This window comes from Watersipora subatra, chromosome 8, assembly GCF_963576615.1.
Source record: "Watersipora subatra chromosome 8, tzWatSuba1.1, whole genome shotgun sequence".
Lineage (NCBI taxonomy): Eukaryota > Metazoa > Bryozoa > Gymnolaemata > Cheilostomatida > Watersiporidae > Watersipora > Watersipora subatra.
Window position 1 is genome coordinate 65418490 of NC_088715.1, and position 19398 is coordinate 65437887.

The following is a 19398-nucleotide window of genomic DNA, read 5'->3' on the forward strand; positions in this document are numbered from 1 at the left end:
TTGCTTGGCAGACAGACACAAGCTCTGAGTCATGTGTCTATAGGCAGACAGACACAAGCTCTGAGTCATGTGTCTGTTGGCAGACAGACACAAGCTCTGAGTCATGTGTCTATAGGCAGACAGACACAAGCTCTGAGTCGTGTGTCTGTTGGAGTGTCAAATCTATTTGAGTTGTAAAACTTCTCTCAACTCACTACTGTGCACTTTTACAATGCTTGGTTTATATTATTCCTCTTTGCTAACATCTGGAAACATGCCCAGTTGCTGAGAGCAATTTGAGGTTGGATGGCATTTCTGCCCTTTTCTCAGAAGTTGAAACTCGCTTGTTGCTTACAGGTCAGGTGTTCTAGACCACTACGCAACGCCACGACGAGTGATCATGTATCAATAGTATAACTCCACAAGTAGTTCAATCAGAGCATTTAGTGAACAGGGAACTTTCATTATTATATACCTTTATTACTCCTTTTCACTTATAATTCAATATTTGAATACAAGATTGTTTCTGGGTCATGATAGTTAACCATCAGCCTACAAACCAAATACATGTAAACTATTTGGGCCAGATAGCATTACAAACTGTGAGTCAATATCATTTTTGCGTGATTTTGAATAAATTCCAATTTTTAAAAATCATTTTTGGTACTTGGGCACCAAGCTTCGTCCTCGTGCTGCCGTCACAGATTGTAAATGTACATGAAAAAAGGTGATAACCAAAAATAGCTACCGCTATCAGCTGTAGTTGTATCATCCCCTCACTTTAACAAGTTAGAATTGACATGTATGTCGGCTATAATAGCCCAGATGTTTATATTTTTCTGGAGAAATGAGGGACATGGTTGTATCGCTAGAGATAATTATAAGTTTGAGATACTTTAGACTGTTAGGGTATCTTACAAGGTGGGTACAGAGCCAGGGTTTGCCATTTCTATCTTGGTCTTGATAGCCATTTAGTGCAATTGCTAGTAAACTGTCAGAGTTTTTACTTTCATTGGTAAAGAGAATAGTCGCATGCGCGGAATGACAAAAGAAATAAATTAAACGCTTGTGTTATAACTCTTGGTAAATACTAATAGCACATAAATATGCTTGGCAGATAAACATAAACATAGACAGTTCTTCGCTTAATTCATTAATCAATCTTGCACTCTTTTTTTACCAAACATTCACATATAGCTTACATAGGAACACACATACACGCTGTCATTTCCCGACTTACATTTTTGTTAGTCAAAAGTTAGTAAAAATGTTTTATATCTTATGTGTGTATTTTCGCTAACCTACAGTTAGTTCTCATTTTGGCAGCTCAACTACCTACAATCCCACCAACTGTGTTCACATTTTTACAGGTCTCGCAGTTGTGTGTGACGACTTCTTTGTACCAGCTCTTGAGATCATCTCAGAGAAGCTTCGACTTTCAGAAGATGTTGCCGGAGCAACTTTTATGGCTGCTGGAAGCTCTGCTCCCGAGCTCTTTACATCTCTAATGGGTGTAGCCCAGCAGACAGATGTTGGCGTCGGGGCTATTGTTGGGTACGCATAGCAAACCATTAAGCATGAATACTTTGCCTGATTCAAGTTGCTAGAGAGAGCCTAACGCTTATGTTGAGCTGGTCTCCTGAAACATCACCTCTGTTTCAAATAAACATGTGCATGAGGATAGTTTGATTGAAGCAGAGAAAGCTAGAAAAGAGAGAAATTTTTAATAATTTAGTTCAAAAGCAAAAATCTAGAACTTCTAACAAGATTTTTAATATAGATCCGTTCTCGTCAGCTGCAGCTGAAGGTCAGAATAATAGAGACTCCTATGTCTGAGTCTACTTGGAATAATATTCCATGTAGACTTGGAATATTTGTATGTATACTCTGCTGCTGATTTACAGGTCAGCGGTTTTCAACATCCTCATCATCATAGCCTTGACTGGAGCTCTTGCTGGCCAGGTACTCAAACCATACATTACCTATCATTAGAGTTGTTGGTCTGTTCTTGTTAAGTTTACTTATTTACCAGCTTCAGAACAGACAGAAAATTACAGACTTGCATAGCAAGCTGGGGGCACCTGCAACTATAGCAAGCTCGGGGCAACTGAAACTACAGAAAGCTCGGGGCACCTGCAACTATAGCAAACGCGGAGCACCTGCAACTATAGCAAGCTCGGGGCACCTGCAACTATAGCAAGCTCGAGGCACCTGCAACTATAGCAAGCTCGAGGCACCTGCAACTATAGCAAGCTCAGGGCACCTGCAACTATAGCAAGCTTTGGGCACCTGCAACCATAGCAAGCTTGGAGCAGCTGCAACCAAAGCTGCATTAGCTTGTGTATATTCTGCTCAGATTAAATGACTCGCTCATACACTTGCTAGTCAATACATATGCCATAAGTGTATCACACTGATAGATAATAGCAAACAGTTTTACACTGCTGGTTATAGAGCTAGTAAACAGTCTTTCCTAGCCCTGGTTATTATGTAATCGATACTAAAAATTTATGAAAAAGCAAATGCCAAACCCACATCATACACTATGTTTCCATGACGCGCATGATCCCCAAAATTGAGCCAATTCGCAAGTTAACAGCATCAATGAAATGGCATAAACCCGCAAGCTAAGCGAATTTTGCGGTTCGCAAAACTTTACCGAATCCATCATGCGTACAAATAATGGAAACAGCGCTGGTGAATGATGCGCATTGAAATACCGCGGCAGCTATTGTATTTTAAACATTTTCAATACTCCCGTCATGCTTTCTCGATCGAGTTTCATGTGTTTGCGTTGCTAACGTGTGTGTCAGTAACTCTGTTGCTAATTATTAGCTTATGGCGTAAAATTCCTTACTTTTTTCAACAAGCCGCAGAAGTCAATCCAAAAATTCAAAAGAAAGTTCTTAGAAAGACTTAATTCGCATGGTAACACAACTTGCACACAGCTCCAAACTCTCATGATGCCAGTTATGCGTGTCATGGAAACCTAGTGATTGTCTATATACATGTTTCAGACTTTCTCCAGTTGCAATTTGTGTAGAACAATACCTCTATAGAAAGAGTTAAGTTGGTTGATTTTGGCTATAGAGCCAGTTAAATTAGGGATTTTGCTACTGTTGGAAATTTAATATTTCTGTTTTTATGTCACATTTTGTGTGAGCACAGGCTAAAAGTTATACGAAATTGGGCTTCCGCCTCCCTGTTTCCTGCACTTCTTTGTCCTTATAAAAGCTCATCCTCTCAATGATTACACCTCTTCTTAAGTACAATTATATACGGAGTTAGCCTCTCCTACATGTAGATCTAGTAAGAGCGTACATGGGCTGCACTTTAGCAACTAATCAAATCAATTGATTGGCCAGATGAAGTACGAAGAGGAATCAATTTGCTTATGCAGCTGCATTTTCTCCTTGTGACTCATACAATAATGACTCCGCTGAAGTTAACTTTGAAAATAAAATAGTTTGTTTATTCTATTGATATGCTACTTATTTCTAACATCACCTGTTTGGGGAGTCAAACACCTGCATGAGCTGTCTGCCAGTTAACAGTACGATCTATCCACTCTCAGGGCTGAGCTGAAGGTAAACAACTGGCCCAGTATGGGATTAATATTTCTGCCTTAGATTCTCATATGGGGCCAGATGTATGAATCACAACTCAGTTGGTAGCTTCTACAAAGCGCTTGCTCGTAAGACGGAGCAGAGTTTTTGAGAGCCAATTTCACAATTTTTATGTTTATGAGATAATAGAAAATGACTAAGGCGAATGGTAGACTTAATTGGCCATTTTGACCTTTGACCTACTAGTATTATACCCAAGTATAAAACAACAAGATTTAAATAGCTGCGACGCAGCTTTGTGTCTCTTTGTTGCAAGAGGTCTGAAAGAATCCGGGTTGCACCAATTGCATCAGTAATGAAAGAGGTTTACTTTCGCTGACGATTAGAAAGTGACAGGCGGTTGCTTAAAGATAGAGATAATGAAGTTGGCACTTCCTTCTTCAAACTCTGCATCTTTTTACAGGTTCTCCAGCTGGACTGGAGACCTCTGGCTAGAGATATTACTTTCTATGCTGTTTCTATCGCTGCATTCCTCGGGGCCTCCTATGATGGAAAGATAACGTGGTACGAAGCAGTGTGCCTTCTGCTTCTTTATGCCCTCTATATCCTAACCATGGTGTTTAACCCCAGGCTGATGGCCTTGTTGAACAAACCTGCTTGTTGGTAGGTTATAAAAGTCATTTTATACACTGACTTGTTCTCGTAGTGGTTAACCTAAGGGGAAGAGTGGGGGCTGTAAGAGAGATTTTCATATAAACACTGCCATATAATCTTCACACATGTACACATATAACCCTGTGCAGCGCCTGTTAAATCTTACAACTGCTGACTCTACCAACTTATTTATCTCTACTTAATAATCGTACTAGCATGACCTCCAACAGCTTTAGTCTACATTCAAGTTATCCTGGAGCTTGAGGTCATGTTAATCTATTGGTTGCTTATATGCAGTCGACCTTCTGAGACTGAACCTGATAGTGAACTGGGTGAGGAGAGCGCCATCAAAGCCTGTGACCAGGGAAGTAATACTGAGGCTGTTAATGGATCCCCTACCTCTATCCTGCATCATAGGAGAGTTTCGGTAAGAAGTAATTTGTACTACAAATTATGGACTGAAATTCTGCCTTACACTGAGACTCAATTGTAAATTGATTGTTTATAATTTGAATGCATCAATCAGACACTATGGAACTCGCAGGTTCATTGTAGATGCAAATTAGTATTTATAACTGCTCTCATGTGCTGTCAGTTACAACAAGAATTACTCTAAATTATACTGTACTGCAATTATTATTAGACTAAATGAATGCCCTGCGTGGCAAAGGTAATAGAATAATTATCAAATGAATTTGAATAACTTACCTGGAAAGCTAGATCTTTACTAAAACCTTTACTAAAACAATACCCACGTTTTGGGTAGCTAAACAATCGTTACGCGTAACAGTCAACATTGCTAGTTATTAAACCCAAGCAAGCGCTTTAAGCGTGAGTATCTTAACCAATGTAATGACTACTTGCTCAATGAACTCATTGTATTCTGTGTAGCTTAATGATTAAGTATGCCCCCTCTAAATCTGGAGGTCTCAAGATCAAACTGAGTGTTGTGCGGGTTTTTTATTAAAAGATTTTAATTGCTAAAACTGGACACAAGGTAAAGCAAAAAGGCAAAAAAACTAACATTTTTATATATATAGATGACTTTGCCGTGATATAATTAGATTATAAACTTTCAAAACATGCCTGTTCAACTTATTTAATAACTTCTGTTTTTATTTTTGGCATGTAATGAAAAACATAACTTGTTTTGATAATAATCGAGCCAATAAAAAATTATAGACTAGGAAAAAATACGAGAATATAATGTGGCTGGCGTCTTATTTGATGCAGTTAAATACTGATTCATTTATTTCTTTAGTTTCAAAAGTCTTCATTTAGTGGAGGACATGCTCGACGCTTAAGCATTCATAACCAGCTGCATTCTGGGAAGAGTTCGAGCCTTGGCAATATTTGGCTTGAGAACCAATCGGGAGCTTCGCAGGTAAGAAACTCATATACCTCATCAGTTGAAGAGGTATATCTACAAAGATTTGTCTCCCCCTGAAATGGACTGGTGTAATGTGATTGTATTGGACTTCATAGAACTCTAACCAATTCAAGAAATAACAAGTTATTAACTTTTACATAATTTCTCTAAAGATGAGCTCATTTCTTACATACTTTATAAGGCTGCTATTAAGAGACTTCTAATTTCAATTCTAATTCCAAAATATACCAAGTGTGAGTGCTTCAAATTACTGATCACCACTTCAAGTACTGATCTCTTGAAAATACTTCTGAAGAGATCAGTACTTCAAATTCCTAGTGAGAAAAGAGGCTACTTTGCTTATTTATACAGCGTACATAAAATGCTTATAGTAAGTATGGTGTATAAAAATATAGATGTTGATTTTATTGCCCAAATAGTTTAATAGCAGTTTATGTATACCGTAAAACATCTAATTGAATGACATGGCGCTCTATTTTTCAACCCTTCCTCTATGGTGGCGGTCAATTGGAAGTACATTCAAATACAGGCTGGCGTTGTATTTTTCAAATGGCTCATCAGAATTTTGGAAAGATAAATTTAGCCCTTTTACGGGCGAAGCCAATGTTGCCTATATTTTGCCCTCTTTTTTCGATGGAGAAATGTTACACCTTTTGAATGCAATAAATCCGCTAACTTGCCTTCAACTTGTCAGAGATCTCTTAATAAATATGTGTTGAGAAACCGAAATATATCTCTACCAGTTGCTATTTATTGCTTGCAATTAACCTACGATGATATTATAGCCTGTGTCCTGCTTTGCATATTGTTTGAGCTTTCAATGTTTATTTCATTGTAAATTGGAAGACATATTTTTATTTTATATCAATACTTACCAGTGTCGCATAGAATTTTATTGCACTCATTAAAATTTTTGTTATGGTTTGCAGCCAAAAATAGCTTTTTATGTGCACTAAAAGAGAAGTTACGAGCGTCGATCAATTGAAAGATCGGATAACTGCAACGATGCTATCAAATAATATGTTATAAATCTGCAAACTTATAAGTTATATAATGACGATTTATTGAATGATACAAATATATATTCATGAACAAGTGCCATTAACGAACCATACATATATTACATGCAAAAACAAAAATTAACGCTTTTAAAACAAAAATATTTGTATCAATTGCTCAGATAGCTGCGTTCTGATGTCTGCTTTTAATGGAACGAACATCTGCTGGTTGTCCAATACCTTCTATGATGTCTTTTGAATTCAGCTCTCTTTTTGCACTGCATAACTAGTCGATATTAGCCTCCAAACTTTTACACAATGCAAATAGCACAAATGCAATGCGTAAAAGCTTTGCTAGCTACACGTAACCTTTGTACAATCGTAAATGTAAGCCATTTTTATATACATGTACAAAACTTCCAAGTATCGAGACTGCGTTAAATGAGGAACTGCTTTTAGCCTGAGACAGTTATTAATTATTTCTATGGTACTGCTTTCAAGTTTTAACAAAAAAAAATCTGAAAGTTGTGGAGTTGGACAATGAAAGAATTTATTGTTAATTATGTAAACAATTCATTAATAATGCGATTTTGTAGACACTTTTCTAGTGATCACATGACTACTGATCACATGATATTATGGGTTGATAAAGATAAAAAATTGTCGAAGTGGCATTCAAATAGAGGGTGGCACTCTGTTTTTCAACCCTTCTCTCATAGTGGCGGTCAATTAGAGGTGGCGTTCAAATAAAGGTGGCATTCAATTAGAGGTTTTATGGTATATCGTATTATATATAAATATATAGTTTAGGATCTATTACAGCGACAGACTCATAACTTGTCGACGCTTGAGCACTAAATGCTGGTAAACACGCATTATTACAGCTAATACGCCAAGAATAGTGTGTTACTATGTTAGCTCGCTAGCAGACACACACTATTACAGCTAATATGCCAAGAAAAGTGTGTTACTATGTTAGCTCGCTATCAGACACACACTATTCCAGTTAATACGCCAAGAATAGTGTGTTACTATGTTAGCTCGCTAGCATAGTAACTCAGGCTTCTGAACAGGCCACATCTTTGAGCTATTTATATAACAGGCACACGGAAGCAACAGGAAGGACAGTGGATTCTCTGATGATGTTGAAAAAGCATCCAATGAAAATACAGCGAGAATGAACGCAACTACCATCGGGAACACACTAGACATACCGAAGAAGAACAGTTATGCTGAAAAGGAAGTGATAGCTGAAGAAACAGAAGCAGGTTAGTGTGGAGTGCTTGAGGCTATGACAAAATTGTCAGGTAATTTTTAGGTTATGCTCATCGACTGAATCAAATGGTTGAGCAACACAATTACTAGTTTTCAGGCTAATATAGCAAACGACGATAAGTTTTTTTTATGTCCTTACATATATCCATACTTATGTCAGCTTTGGCAAAATATGAATTTATGAATTTGTTTTATTTAATTTTGTTTTGAAATTGTTTATATTTGAATTGCGATGAATTTTGTTGACTTTAAAAGATTGGTATTCGAAGGTTTGTCGCTATGGAAGATTGGTATACGAAGGTTTGTCGCTATGGAATATTGGTATACGAAGGTTTGTCGCTATGGAATATTGGTATACGAAGGTTTGTCGCTATAGAAGATTGGTGTATGAAGGTTTGTCGCTATAGAAGATTGGTATACGAAGGTTTGTCGCTATGGAAGATTGGCGTACAAAGGTTTTTCGCTATGGAATATTGGTATACGAAGGTTTGTCGCTATGGAAGATTGGTATACGAAGGTTTGTCGCTATGGAAGATTGGTATACGAAGGTTTGTCGCTATGGAATATTGGTGTACGAAGGTTTGTCGCTATGGAAGATTGGTATACGAAGGTTTGTCGCTATGGAAGATTGGTATACGAAGGTTTGTCGCTATGGAAGATTGGCGTACAAAGGTTTTTCGCTATGGAAGATTGGTATACGAAGGTTTGTCGCTATGGAAGATTGGTATACGAAGGTTTGTCGCTATGGAAGATTGGTATACGAAGGTTTGTCGCTATGGAATATTGGTGTACGAAGGTTTGTCGCTATGGAAGATTGGTGTATGAAGGTTTGTCGCTATAGAAGATTGGTGTATGAAGGTTTGTTACTATGGAAGAAAGTTGCCATGACTTTTAACCAAGATATCATTTCACTATAGTTCTGTGTCAAAGATCGCTACCTACGTATATCTCTCTCACATCGCTACTCGTTCTCCTTTTGTCGTCTCTAGTCTTCTTAAATGTTAATAAACTGACAGCAATTACGAACTCCCATAAGCGTCTGCTGGTCTATTGATACAAGTGCTTCAGGTCAACCACGTAATGGAGTCTTGGAGACATTGATCTTCCTAGGGCTACCGCCATTGGCTGTCAAAGTATTAGATAACAGCTCCATTCTCTTTTCCAATTAGTATTGAGCTATCTGTAATTATGACCAATTAACATCAGCCGTTTGAGCTTACTTATTAAAGGTTGACTTGCAACAAAATTCACATTAGTTATTTGGTATCAAAAGCATCACCATGTCTTACTATGCTGTGTTATAGGTTCAAAATATGTGGAATGTGATTACAAACTCTTAAAAGCTAAAAAACGAACTGTTAATTGCAGCCATTACGAAAAAGCCTTAGGGTGGAATCCCTTTATTTCGATGATTTCCTCAAATCGATGTGGTTATTGCTTTAACATGTGATGTTTTCACGCGAACTGAAAAGCCAATAAAAGGCTCAATATAAAACGCCTTGCAGAACTAGTTTTTGACAAACACTTCAGGTTCTAACGGAAATCCCTTATCAAATATAGATGCTCGCTTCTTTGCAGTTTCAATTCAGCTTGGTCTAATCATCTAGTCATAATCTGATCATCTGATCCATATTTTCTGCCAAATACCACATACAATTTCTGCAACATTTTTTGACTACCACAGGTGACCAAGAGGCTCCTCATGTTCATCAGAAGATAACATGCACTCCTTCGAGCTTTGGTTACAAAATTACACTAATTTTCAAGCTAGGTTTTGATATATCAGTGCTCCAAGTGACAGCATTACAATGATGAGGAAATCGACGTGTAAGGACAATTATAGACATGGTTTTATTGAATGCGTGAAATTTATTTGTAAAAATATTTCGACGAATGAGGTTGCATGAAAGTGTAAACAGAAGCACATTGTGTCCAACTATGCCCCATTTGAGCCGTTTTGGAAAGGAATTCCAATATACGGCGTTTTCGTGATGACTGCGATTAACTGTATATTTTTGAGCTTTTAAGAGCTTGTAATCATATTTCCACACATTTTGCACCTACAACACAGCAGAGTAAAACATGTTGAAAATTTTGATACCAAATAACTCATATATGTGAATTTTGTTGCATGTCAACCTTCAATGTGCTTAAAATAAAGGAAAAATGTTTTTTCCTTCCTGTGATTCTAGTTTTACAATAAATTATCAAACAGACCCTTACATTTCAGAATATGTGTTTCACTATCACTACTTTATAGATCAGCACTAGCTGCACTCCCATTCTTTATACTTCCTACTCTGTTCAACATTGACTGTGTGTCTATGTTCATAGCCCTTAAATCAGTGCTTCTCTCTGGTAATAGCTGTGTTTCTATATTCATAGCCCGTAAACCAGTACTTCTCTCTGGTAATAGCTGTGTTTCTACGTTCATAGCCCTTAAACCAGTACTTCTCTCTAGTAATAGCTGTGTTTCTATGTCCATAGCCCTTAAACCAGTATTTCTCTCTGGTAATAGCTGTGTTTTTCGGCAACAGACTTCTACACTCACTTCTGTTGTCAACATGCAGAAGCTATCAATGAATAAGAAGTCTAAGCGACAGTGAAAGATGTGGGCAGGTGTTGACATGTCTTTTATTATTCTGTTTTATGTTGTGTCTTGGGATGAAGCTGAGGGCTGAAAATTTGGTGAGAATTAATAAAATGCCACCAAAATGAAATATCTGTTTTTCAAAAATCCATAAAAAGATTCAGCTTTAGCAAATGCGAGTTACAAGTTGCTAATTGTTGAGTTTTAGTGCCACAAAAAGATGGTGGTTGAAATATATTTAACCACCTTTACAGTAAACTGTTATATCTGCTATCAATATTGATTATTGGTTTTAGAAAACATTAAGCAAAATGGTAGTGCTGATGCGAAGCTGTCAATAGACTCGGCTACAAATAAAGATTTAACTACACGCGCAGATGTAAGTAACCCTGCTAATAATAAACAAGCATGACTAGTGAGACAGGTGTGACTAGTAAAACAGGTCTAACTAGTGAGACAGGTGTAACTAGTGAGACAGGTGTAACTAGTGAGACAAGTGTAACTAGTGAGACAGATGGGACTAGTGAGACAGGTGAGACTAGTGAGACAGGTGTGACTAGTGAAACAGGTGTGACTAGTGAGACAGGTGTGACTAGTGAAACAGGTGAGACTAGTGAAACAGGTGTGGCTAGAAAGACAAGTGACTAGAGAGACAAGTGTAACTAGTGAGACAGTTGTGAATAGTGAGACAGATGTGACTAGTGAGACAGGTGTGACTAGAGAAACAGGTGTGACTAGTGATACAGGTGTGGCCACTGAGACAGGTGTGGCCACTGAGACAGATGTTGTATGTGAGATGAGTTTGACTAGAACAACAAGTAGTTATAAAAAGTCTAAGCTATTGTACATGTCGAGTTGGAATTCTAAGGATTCATATTATAATAAATAAATTGTCGCACTTAAAATCTTTGTATTTAGGAAGACAGTGATGATGGTGAAGATGATGAGCTTACTGTCTGCTCAGCTTCCTGCTGTCCAAGAATCAAATCTACTCCACCAGCGTCTCCTGTAGACCCAACTTGTTCAAATAAAGTTATTTACTGCCTGAAATGGACTCTCTATGTGATTGCCTTCCCTTACTATTTTCTCTGCACTTTCACTATACCTGACTGCTCCAAGGAATCTAACAGGTTTGTGGCTTGCTCAATGTTATCATTTTTTACGTGAAGGACTTGACTATGTGTGATAGTACCAAACCTGTTCCTTTGTGTCACCATCTCACTCACATTATAGCTAGCTTTTACATAGCCGACTACTACAGTGCTTGCTAGCAATTTAGTAAGGCGAGGCAGGCATAGAATTTTAGTGAAAAAAGAAGCCAGTGTAGGTGGGTGTCCATAAAAGCAGTGAAAAGGAGTTATATTAAAAAGGAGAAAACTAGAGACATGAGAAAAAAGAGTGATTAGGGACAGCGAGTTGGATGGTGATAGAGGAAGCTGATAAAAATGGTTTCAAAGTCAGAGTAAAAGCACTCGGTACCTTATGTTTGTCTACCTAACACTTTACTAACCTACCTAGTCTACTAGTCTTCTACCTACCTAATCTACTAGTCTACTACCTACCTAGTCTATTAGTCTACTACCTACCTAGTCTATTAGTCTACTACCTACCTAGTCTACTAGTCTTCTACCTACCTAGTCTACTAGTCTTCTACCTACCTAGTCAACTAGTTTTCTACCTACCTAGTCTACTAGTCTTCTACCTACTTAGTCTACTAGTCTTCTACCTACCTAGTCTACTAGTCTTCTACCTACCTAGTCTACTAGTCTTCTACCTACCTAGTCTACTAGTCTTCTACCTACTTAGTCTACTAGTCTTCTACCTACCTAGTCTACTAGTCTTCTACCTACCTAGTCTACTAGTCTTCTACCTACCTAGTCTACTAGTCTTCTACCTACCTAGTCTCCTAGTCTACTACCTACCTAGTCTACTAGTCTTCTACCTACCTAGTCTACTAGTCTTCTACCTACCTAGTCTACTAGTCTTCTACCTACTTAGTCTACTAGTCTTCTACCTACTTAGTCTACTAGTCTTCTACCTACCTAGTCTACTAGTCTAAACCTTTGAATGATGTACTCAATTTTTGATAATAATTCTCCTGCTCTACATTATGAGCAACTAGTTTTTGATGTGTACCCGATATCTTGAACATTAGAAAGGTCTTTTGGTTGAAGAAAGTGAATCATTTGTGTTAAAAAGACCGCATGTAGAACTCCTTTTAATGATTCATTGCTAAACCAGTAACACAGAGTACTACAATATGTTGTATTGCAAAATCTACATATTTAAATAAACTTCCTGAAATTATCTTTAAAACATTTGATCATTTTATATGAAAGATGACAAACTTTGAAATATAACGGTTTGAATGCATCCTCTTTCTAAATCATTTCCATTTTTAGATAGTTTAATCTGTGCAGAGCAAATAAACAACCGGCAGCTGACAAAGTACAATCACATCATAAAATATCATTATTACTTTTAAAAGGATACTTGTGTTGATGGAATGGTTTTTTTGTGGTAAAAATCATACAATCTGTTCCAGAATATTAAACACTTTTGCCGTGTGAGCTTATGTCTGAAAAAACGCATTAAATATTTTTTGAACTGCAACAGAGGTGATTGCTTTTCTATTTTCAAAGGGTAATTTTAAGAAGAGAATATTTTAATAACGTGAAAAGAGCTGCAGATTTTTAATAAAAACCCTAATAAAAAGGCAAAAAGCTTAAAATGAGTTGGTTTGATTTTCAAGTGTTAGATCAGCACCTTACCACTCTACCTTAACTCCACCATGTTTGAGCACTTCCGAAGAGACCTGAACCAGAAACATGGCTTCTTTTAGCTCACATTAATCACTGTTATATCGGCAGCATAAATAAGATCAGGTCATTTCTATATTGGTTCTATTCTAACATACACGTACTTGTGCATACATATGCGTGTACATACATGTGCATGTACATACATATGCATGTACATACATGTGCATGTAAATACATGTATGTACACACACATGTGCATGTACATACATGCATGTCTACATACATGTGCATGTACATACACATACTTGCACATACATGTGCGTGTACATACATGTGGGTGTACATACATGTGTGTGTACATATGCGTACCTGTACATACATGTGCATGTACATACATGTGTGTACATACATGTGCGTGTACATACATGTGCGTGTACATATACATACATGTGTGTACACACATGTGTGTACATACATGTGCATGTACATACATGTGTGTGTACATACATGTGTGTGTACATACATGTGTGTACATACATGTGCATGTACATACATGTGTGTGTACATACATGTGCGTGTACATACATGTGTGTGTACATATACGTACATGTGTGTGTGTGCATACATGTGCGTGTGCATACATGTGCGTGTACATACATGTGTGTGTACATACGTGTGCGTGTACATACATGTGTGTGTACATACATGTGTGTGTACATACATGTGCGTGTACATATACGTACATGTGTGTGTGCATACAGGTGCGTGTACATACATGTGCGTGTGCATACATGTGCGTGTACATACATGTGCGTGTGCATACATGTGCGTGTACATACATGTGTGTGTACATACGTGTGCGTGTACATACATGTGTGTGTACATACATGTGCGTGTACATATACGTACATGTAAATCTACAGTCTACACAGTGCCCTACTTCTAATGACTAGAAATACGGAGACAAATTAGCTAAACTTTCACACGCAGCTTTTCAGCTCTTCAATCCATGAAGGCTGAAGCAACCATGAGTCATCAAAGGTCAAATATTACAGATTTTATTGGATGCATAGCGCAGTCACTGGCAGTGTTAAACAAGGTAAAATAAGGGAATCATGTTTTTCTAAAAATATTGACAACCTGAGAGTTGCTGAGGCTATGACATGGAATTCTTCTCTGATGACATCAGCTGTTCAGTGTGGCCATCCAAGTTCATATAACTGGTCGACTTCAAAGAATCTGTTTACACTTACTCAAGGTTCTTTAAAGGTCAAGAGAATAATTAATTGAGCAGGTTACCATTCAGTTGAATGGAAATAAGCTATAGAAAGACTACCTATAATTCAATTCATTTTCGGTCATTATAATACAATCTAGTAAGAAGATCGATTGACCTTGATTGACCTTTACAGATCAAGTGTAGAGATCAATGAACTCTATTAAATTTACACAAGCATTTACATTATGCTGCATTTAAAGTGCGCAAAACGCTGAAATTTTGAGGCACAAGCAGCATGGCGAAGGGGACATCATAAATCATCAACAAAACAGCAACACTCTCTGTTTTAGCAACATGAGTGGCGGCCTTGACCTCTAAGAACATGAAATAAGACAGTTTCACTTTAATTCTGATTGTCTTGAATTATCGGACAGTCCCTTTTGCTTTGTTGCTATTTTTTTATTTGCTACACTTCACCTATAAATTACACACAATTGCCTAAATTTTATTTATGCCCAACAGAGCTTGCATTACCAAAGCGCTGGCAAAACCAGTTAAGATGGTTTATTCTCTTTTCGGTGTGCGCAGTTCTGGCAGATATATTCATTTCATATATTTATTGCGTAGAGAATGACTGACAAAGTCAATGACATTGCATTAAGGATATGTTAGAGCACGAGTATGTTTGAAACCATAAACCTAAATGCCTCTTTCATGAGCCATAGCATATAAAATCACAGGCTAATTAGCATATAAAATCACAGGCTAATTAGCATATAAAATCACAGGCTAATTAGCATATAAAATCACAGGCTAGTTAGCATATAAAATCACAGGCTAATTAGCATATAAAATCACAGGCTAATTAGCATATAAAATCACAGGCTAGTTAGCATATAAAATCACAGGCTAATTAGCATATAAAATCACAGGCTAATTAGCATATAAAATCACAGGCTAATTAGCATATAAAATCACAGGCTAATTAGCATATAAAATCACAGGCTAATTAGCATATAAAATCACAGGCTAATGCTTGATGGAAATAATTAGAATATTTACCCATTGCTATTTGTAGTCGGGCGTTAGTACTATGGCAACTGCAGTGGTAGAACTGCAGTAAATATCACTCGCTTGGCTATTGGCTAATGTTGACGCAAAAAGTTAAATGTGCTAATGCTCCATGCGACTGTGTGTAAGGTGGTTGTTACAGCGCGGAATGTTCATGATAGGCAATGAAGGCCTGTTGATAACCGCCAGCCTCTACTATACAACTCAATTCTTTAGCTTACCCGTATCAACACTCATTGAAAGCAAAACATTTGCATTTTGAAGGAATTATTTGCATTTAATTTCACTGATAAAGAGAACGTTTGTTAGTAAACACGCAACTCAGGGTTTAGTTTGAGTATTCTCTGCGATTATAAATAGCTACATGTTTGTTCATGAAAAGTTCACAGGTCCTTGACATTTGCTCGATGTACAATAACAAGAAATACTGTAGTTATCTGATAAGTTATGTAAGCGTTGATTGTCACTGGTCTTTTTTAATTTTAAACTGGCTCATATTTAAAACAGAAAACAGCACTTAAACAGCTAAGTTGCTGGGAATACCAGCACTTGAACAGCTAAGTTGCTGGGAATACCAGCACTTGAACAGCTAAGTTGCTGGGAATACCAGCACTTGAACAGCTAAGTTGCTGGGAATACCAGCTTCCATGTAAACAATAATATCTTTGAAAAAGACATCATAGACCCATCGATAGGATGAAGACTATGTTTTATCCAAATACCTCCTTTGAGGTGGTTTATTGCTTTTGGTTTTAGGAAATGGTACATGGCAACATTCTGCCTTTCCATTCTGTGGATTCTGGCACTGAGCTTTGCTATGGTTACCATGGTGACGAGAACAGGATGTATTGTGGAGATAGATGAGTTTGTGATGGGTCTTGTTGTAGTGGCTGTAGGCACCAGCGTTCCGGTATGTTACCTATAGTATGTTACCTAGTACAGCACATACAAGTGACACAGTACACACCAGTGACACAGTACACACGAGTGACACAATACACACGAGTGACCCAGTACATACAAGTGACACAGTACATACGAGTAACTCAGTACATACAAGTGACACAGTACACACAAGTGACACAGTGCACTGGAGTGAAACAGTACACACGAGTGACACAGTACACACGAGTGACACAGTACACACAAGTGACACAGTACACACGAGTGACACAGTACACACGAGTGACCCAGTACATACAAGTGACACAGTACACACGAGTGACACAGTACACACGAGTGACCCAGTACATACAAGTGACACAGTACACATGAGGGACACAGTGCACACGAGTGACACAGTACACATGAGTGACACAGTGCACACGAGTGACACAGTACACACAAGTGACACAGTGCACACGAGTGAAACAGTACACACAAGTGACACAGTGCACACGAGTGACACAGTACACACAAGTGACACAGTGCACACGAGTGACACAGTACATGTGGGTGACACAGTACACACAAGTGACACAGTGCACACGAGTGACACAGTGCACACGAGTGACACAGTACACACGAGTGACACAGTACACACAAGGGACACAGTGCACACGAGTGACACAGTACACACAAGGGACACAGTACACACGAGTGACACAGTACACACAAGTGACACAGTACACACGAGTGACCCAGTACATACAAGTGACACAGTACACATGAGGGACACAGTGCACACGAGTGACACAGTACACATGAGTGACACAGTGCACACGAGTGACACAGTACACACAAGTGACACAGTGCACACGAGTGACACAGTGCACACGAGTGACACAGTACACACGAGTGACACAGCACACACAAGTGACACAGTGCACACGAGTGAAACAGTACACACAAGTGACACAGTGCACACGAGTGACACAGTACACACAAGTGACACAGTGCACACGAGTGACACAGTACATGTGGGTGACACAGTACACACAAGGGACACAGTGCACACGAGTGACACAGTACACACAAGGGACACAGTACACACGAGTGACACAGTACACACAAGTGACACAGTGCACACGAGTGACACAGTACATGTGGGTGACACAGTACACACAAGGGACACAGTGCACACGAGTGACACAGTACACACAAGGGACACAGTGCACACGAGTGACACAGTACACACAAGGGACACAGTACACACGAGTGACACAGTACACACAAGTAACTCACTGCGCAAATATATTAACGCTGATGAACTTCTTGTCTTACAAGGTTAAAATATCATTTACTTTTGTTATAATATCCCTTGTCGTTTCTTCTAATGCATGATGTAAGTTGATTTACCCAATACTCATTATTACTGTTTTTTCATAGGATTGTCTGAGTTCCATTCTTGTTGCTCGTGATGGTTTCGGGGACATGGCTGTCTCTAACGCTATTGGAAGTAATGTGTTTGATATCAATCTTGGTCTAGGCTTTCCGTTCCTTCTGCGCATACTCATAGATGCAGGAAAACCTATGCTACTTCTAGGCAGTTCAGAGCAGGTGAGTGCAGGTACTCTAGAAAAGATTTCCAGGGTGTTTATGAGAGTTGGAGAGAAGTGGATGTAATAAATAAAATGGCCATTTTACAGACCATTTGTGTTCATTCTTTAATGTGGTCAGCATCTCTTGGATTTTTATTGTCTCAATTTATCTCATGAGTTGATCAACAATATTTTCTTACTGCAACCAACTGTTAGTTGTATCCTGCGCTATATTAGTATCTATCATTCATCTCTGATTTTAATATCTTTTGAACAATCCTGTTCAGTTCTTTTCCTTATTGATGTATCTTTTACAGACTTCTGTTTTATGGCGATGGCTTGCATTAGCTTCATATCTTACAGAGGAAAAATGAACAATAGATGCATTTTAATACCCACTTGTTACAACTTGTAACAAGTGGGTATGAAACTGGTGGTCTATGAAAACTGGTGGTCTATGAAACTGGTGGATAACCACCAGTTTCATAGACAGGAGGCTAACCACTACACTATGTTGTCCTCGACATATTATGGAATATCTGTTTACATACTTACTCAGTTTTTGCAATAATACTATTGGTTACCACTAGCATACATAAAGATTATTGCGTGAGAAATCATGACAATATGATAATATGATGTCTATAAGCACAATTGTAAGCTCTTATTATAGTAAAGATTTAGCCTAGCCAAGTTACTAGCTTAAATTACTCAAGTTCATTTGGTAAAGAAACTTAACCAATGGCAACTACATTACCTGCCTCTGTTTATAGGTCATTTTCTATTACTCGTGTATTGCCAGGCATTCATCTAGTTCTTTTGTATATTCATGCTGCATTGTTTTTTTTTGGCACTTGTTTAGCACGACCATTTCTTATTCCTTCTCCGTGAGCAGAAAGTGTAAAATGTTTATTTATTTTTACAGGAGCTCGTAGAAGAAGGACGGATGCCAGTGATTCCCCATGTTAAATTTGCGATCATTCTGCTAGGCCTCCTCTTTATCATATTCCTCCTTTTTGTCTTTTCCAAGTTCAAGTTAAACAAACTCATAAGCGTGTCATTTGTTGTTTTATATGTGCTCTTCATAGTATATGCTCTCGTTCAGCAGCTCCTCTGCTACTCTTATCTGTGTTAAAAATTCTAGACGACTCAATCGCTTCAAACAAATAGTATTGCTGAAATACTGTTTCTAATTTGAACTGATGAAAGTTACTAGCAAATTTTTTATTGTCACTTTACTTAATGTCAAAACAGTTATCTGCTCTCTCCTCTATAATAAGGTCTACAATTTTTGTAGAGAGCTCTAAAATGAATGAGGAGAGCGTTACCTGGTCACATGCAAGCTTTAATGTATTTAATACTGTATTTAAACACTAAATTACAGTAGAAATGCATATTTAGGTAGAGAGCAATG

At 37.9% G+C, this 19398-nt stretch overlaps 1 protein-coding gene across 1 annotated transcript in view; it reads left to right on the forward strand.

Annotated features, from left to right (window-relative positions):
• The window catches only part of LOC137402863 (sodium/potassium/calcium exchanger 3-like), a 47235-nt gene extending 28116 nt beyond the window's left edge, over positions 1-19119 (forward strand). The window contains exons 3-14 of the mRNA XM_068089372.1: positions 1350-1533; positions 1884-1941; positions 4009-4208; positions 4497-4626; positions 5461-5583; positions 7690-7855; positions 10197-10373; positions 10749-10831; positions 11371-11582; positions 16261-16414; positions 17833-18003; positions 18910-19119. Coding sequence (XP_067945473.1) covers positions 1350-1533; positions 1884-1941; positions 4009-4208; positions 4497-4626; positions 5461-5583; positions 7690-7855; positions 10197-10373; positions 10749-10831; positions 11371-11582; positions 16261-16414; positions 17833-18003; positions 18910-19119 — 1868 coding nt within the window. The remainder of the gene's footprint in view (positions 1-1349; positions 1534-1883; positions 1942-4008; positions 4209-4496; positions 4627-5460; positions 5584-7689; positions 7856-10196; positions 10374-10748; positions 10832-11370; positions 11583-16260; positions 16415-17832; positions 18004-18909) is intronic.
• The last annotated feature ends 279 nt before the right edge of the window (positions 19120-19398 follow it).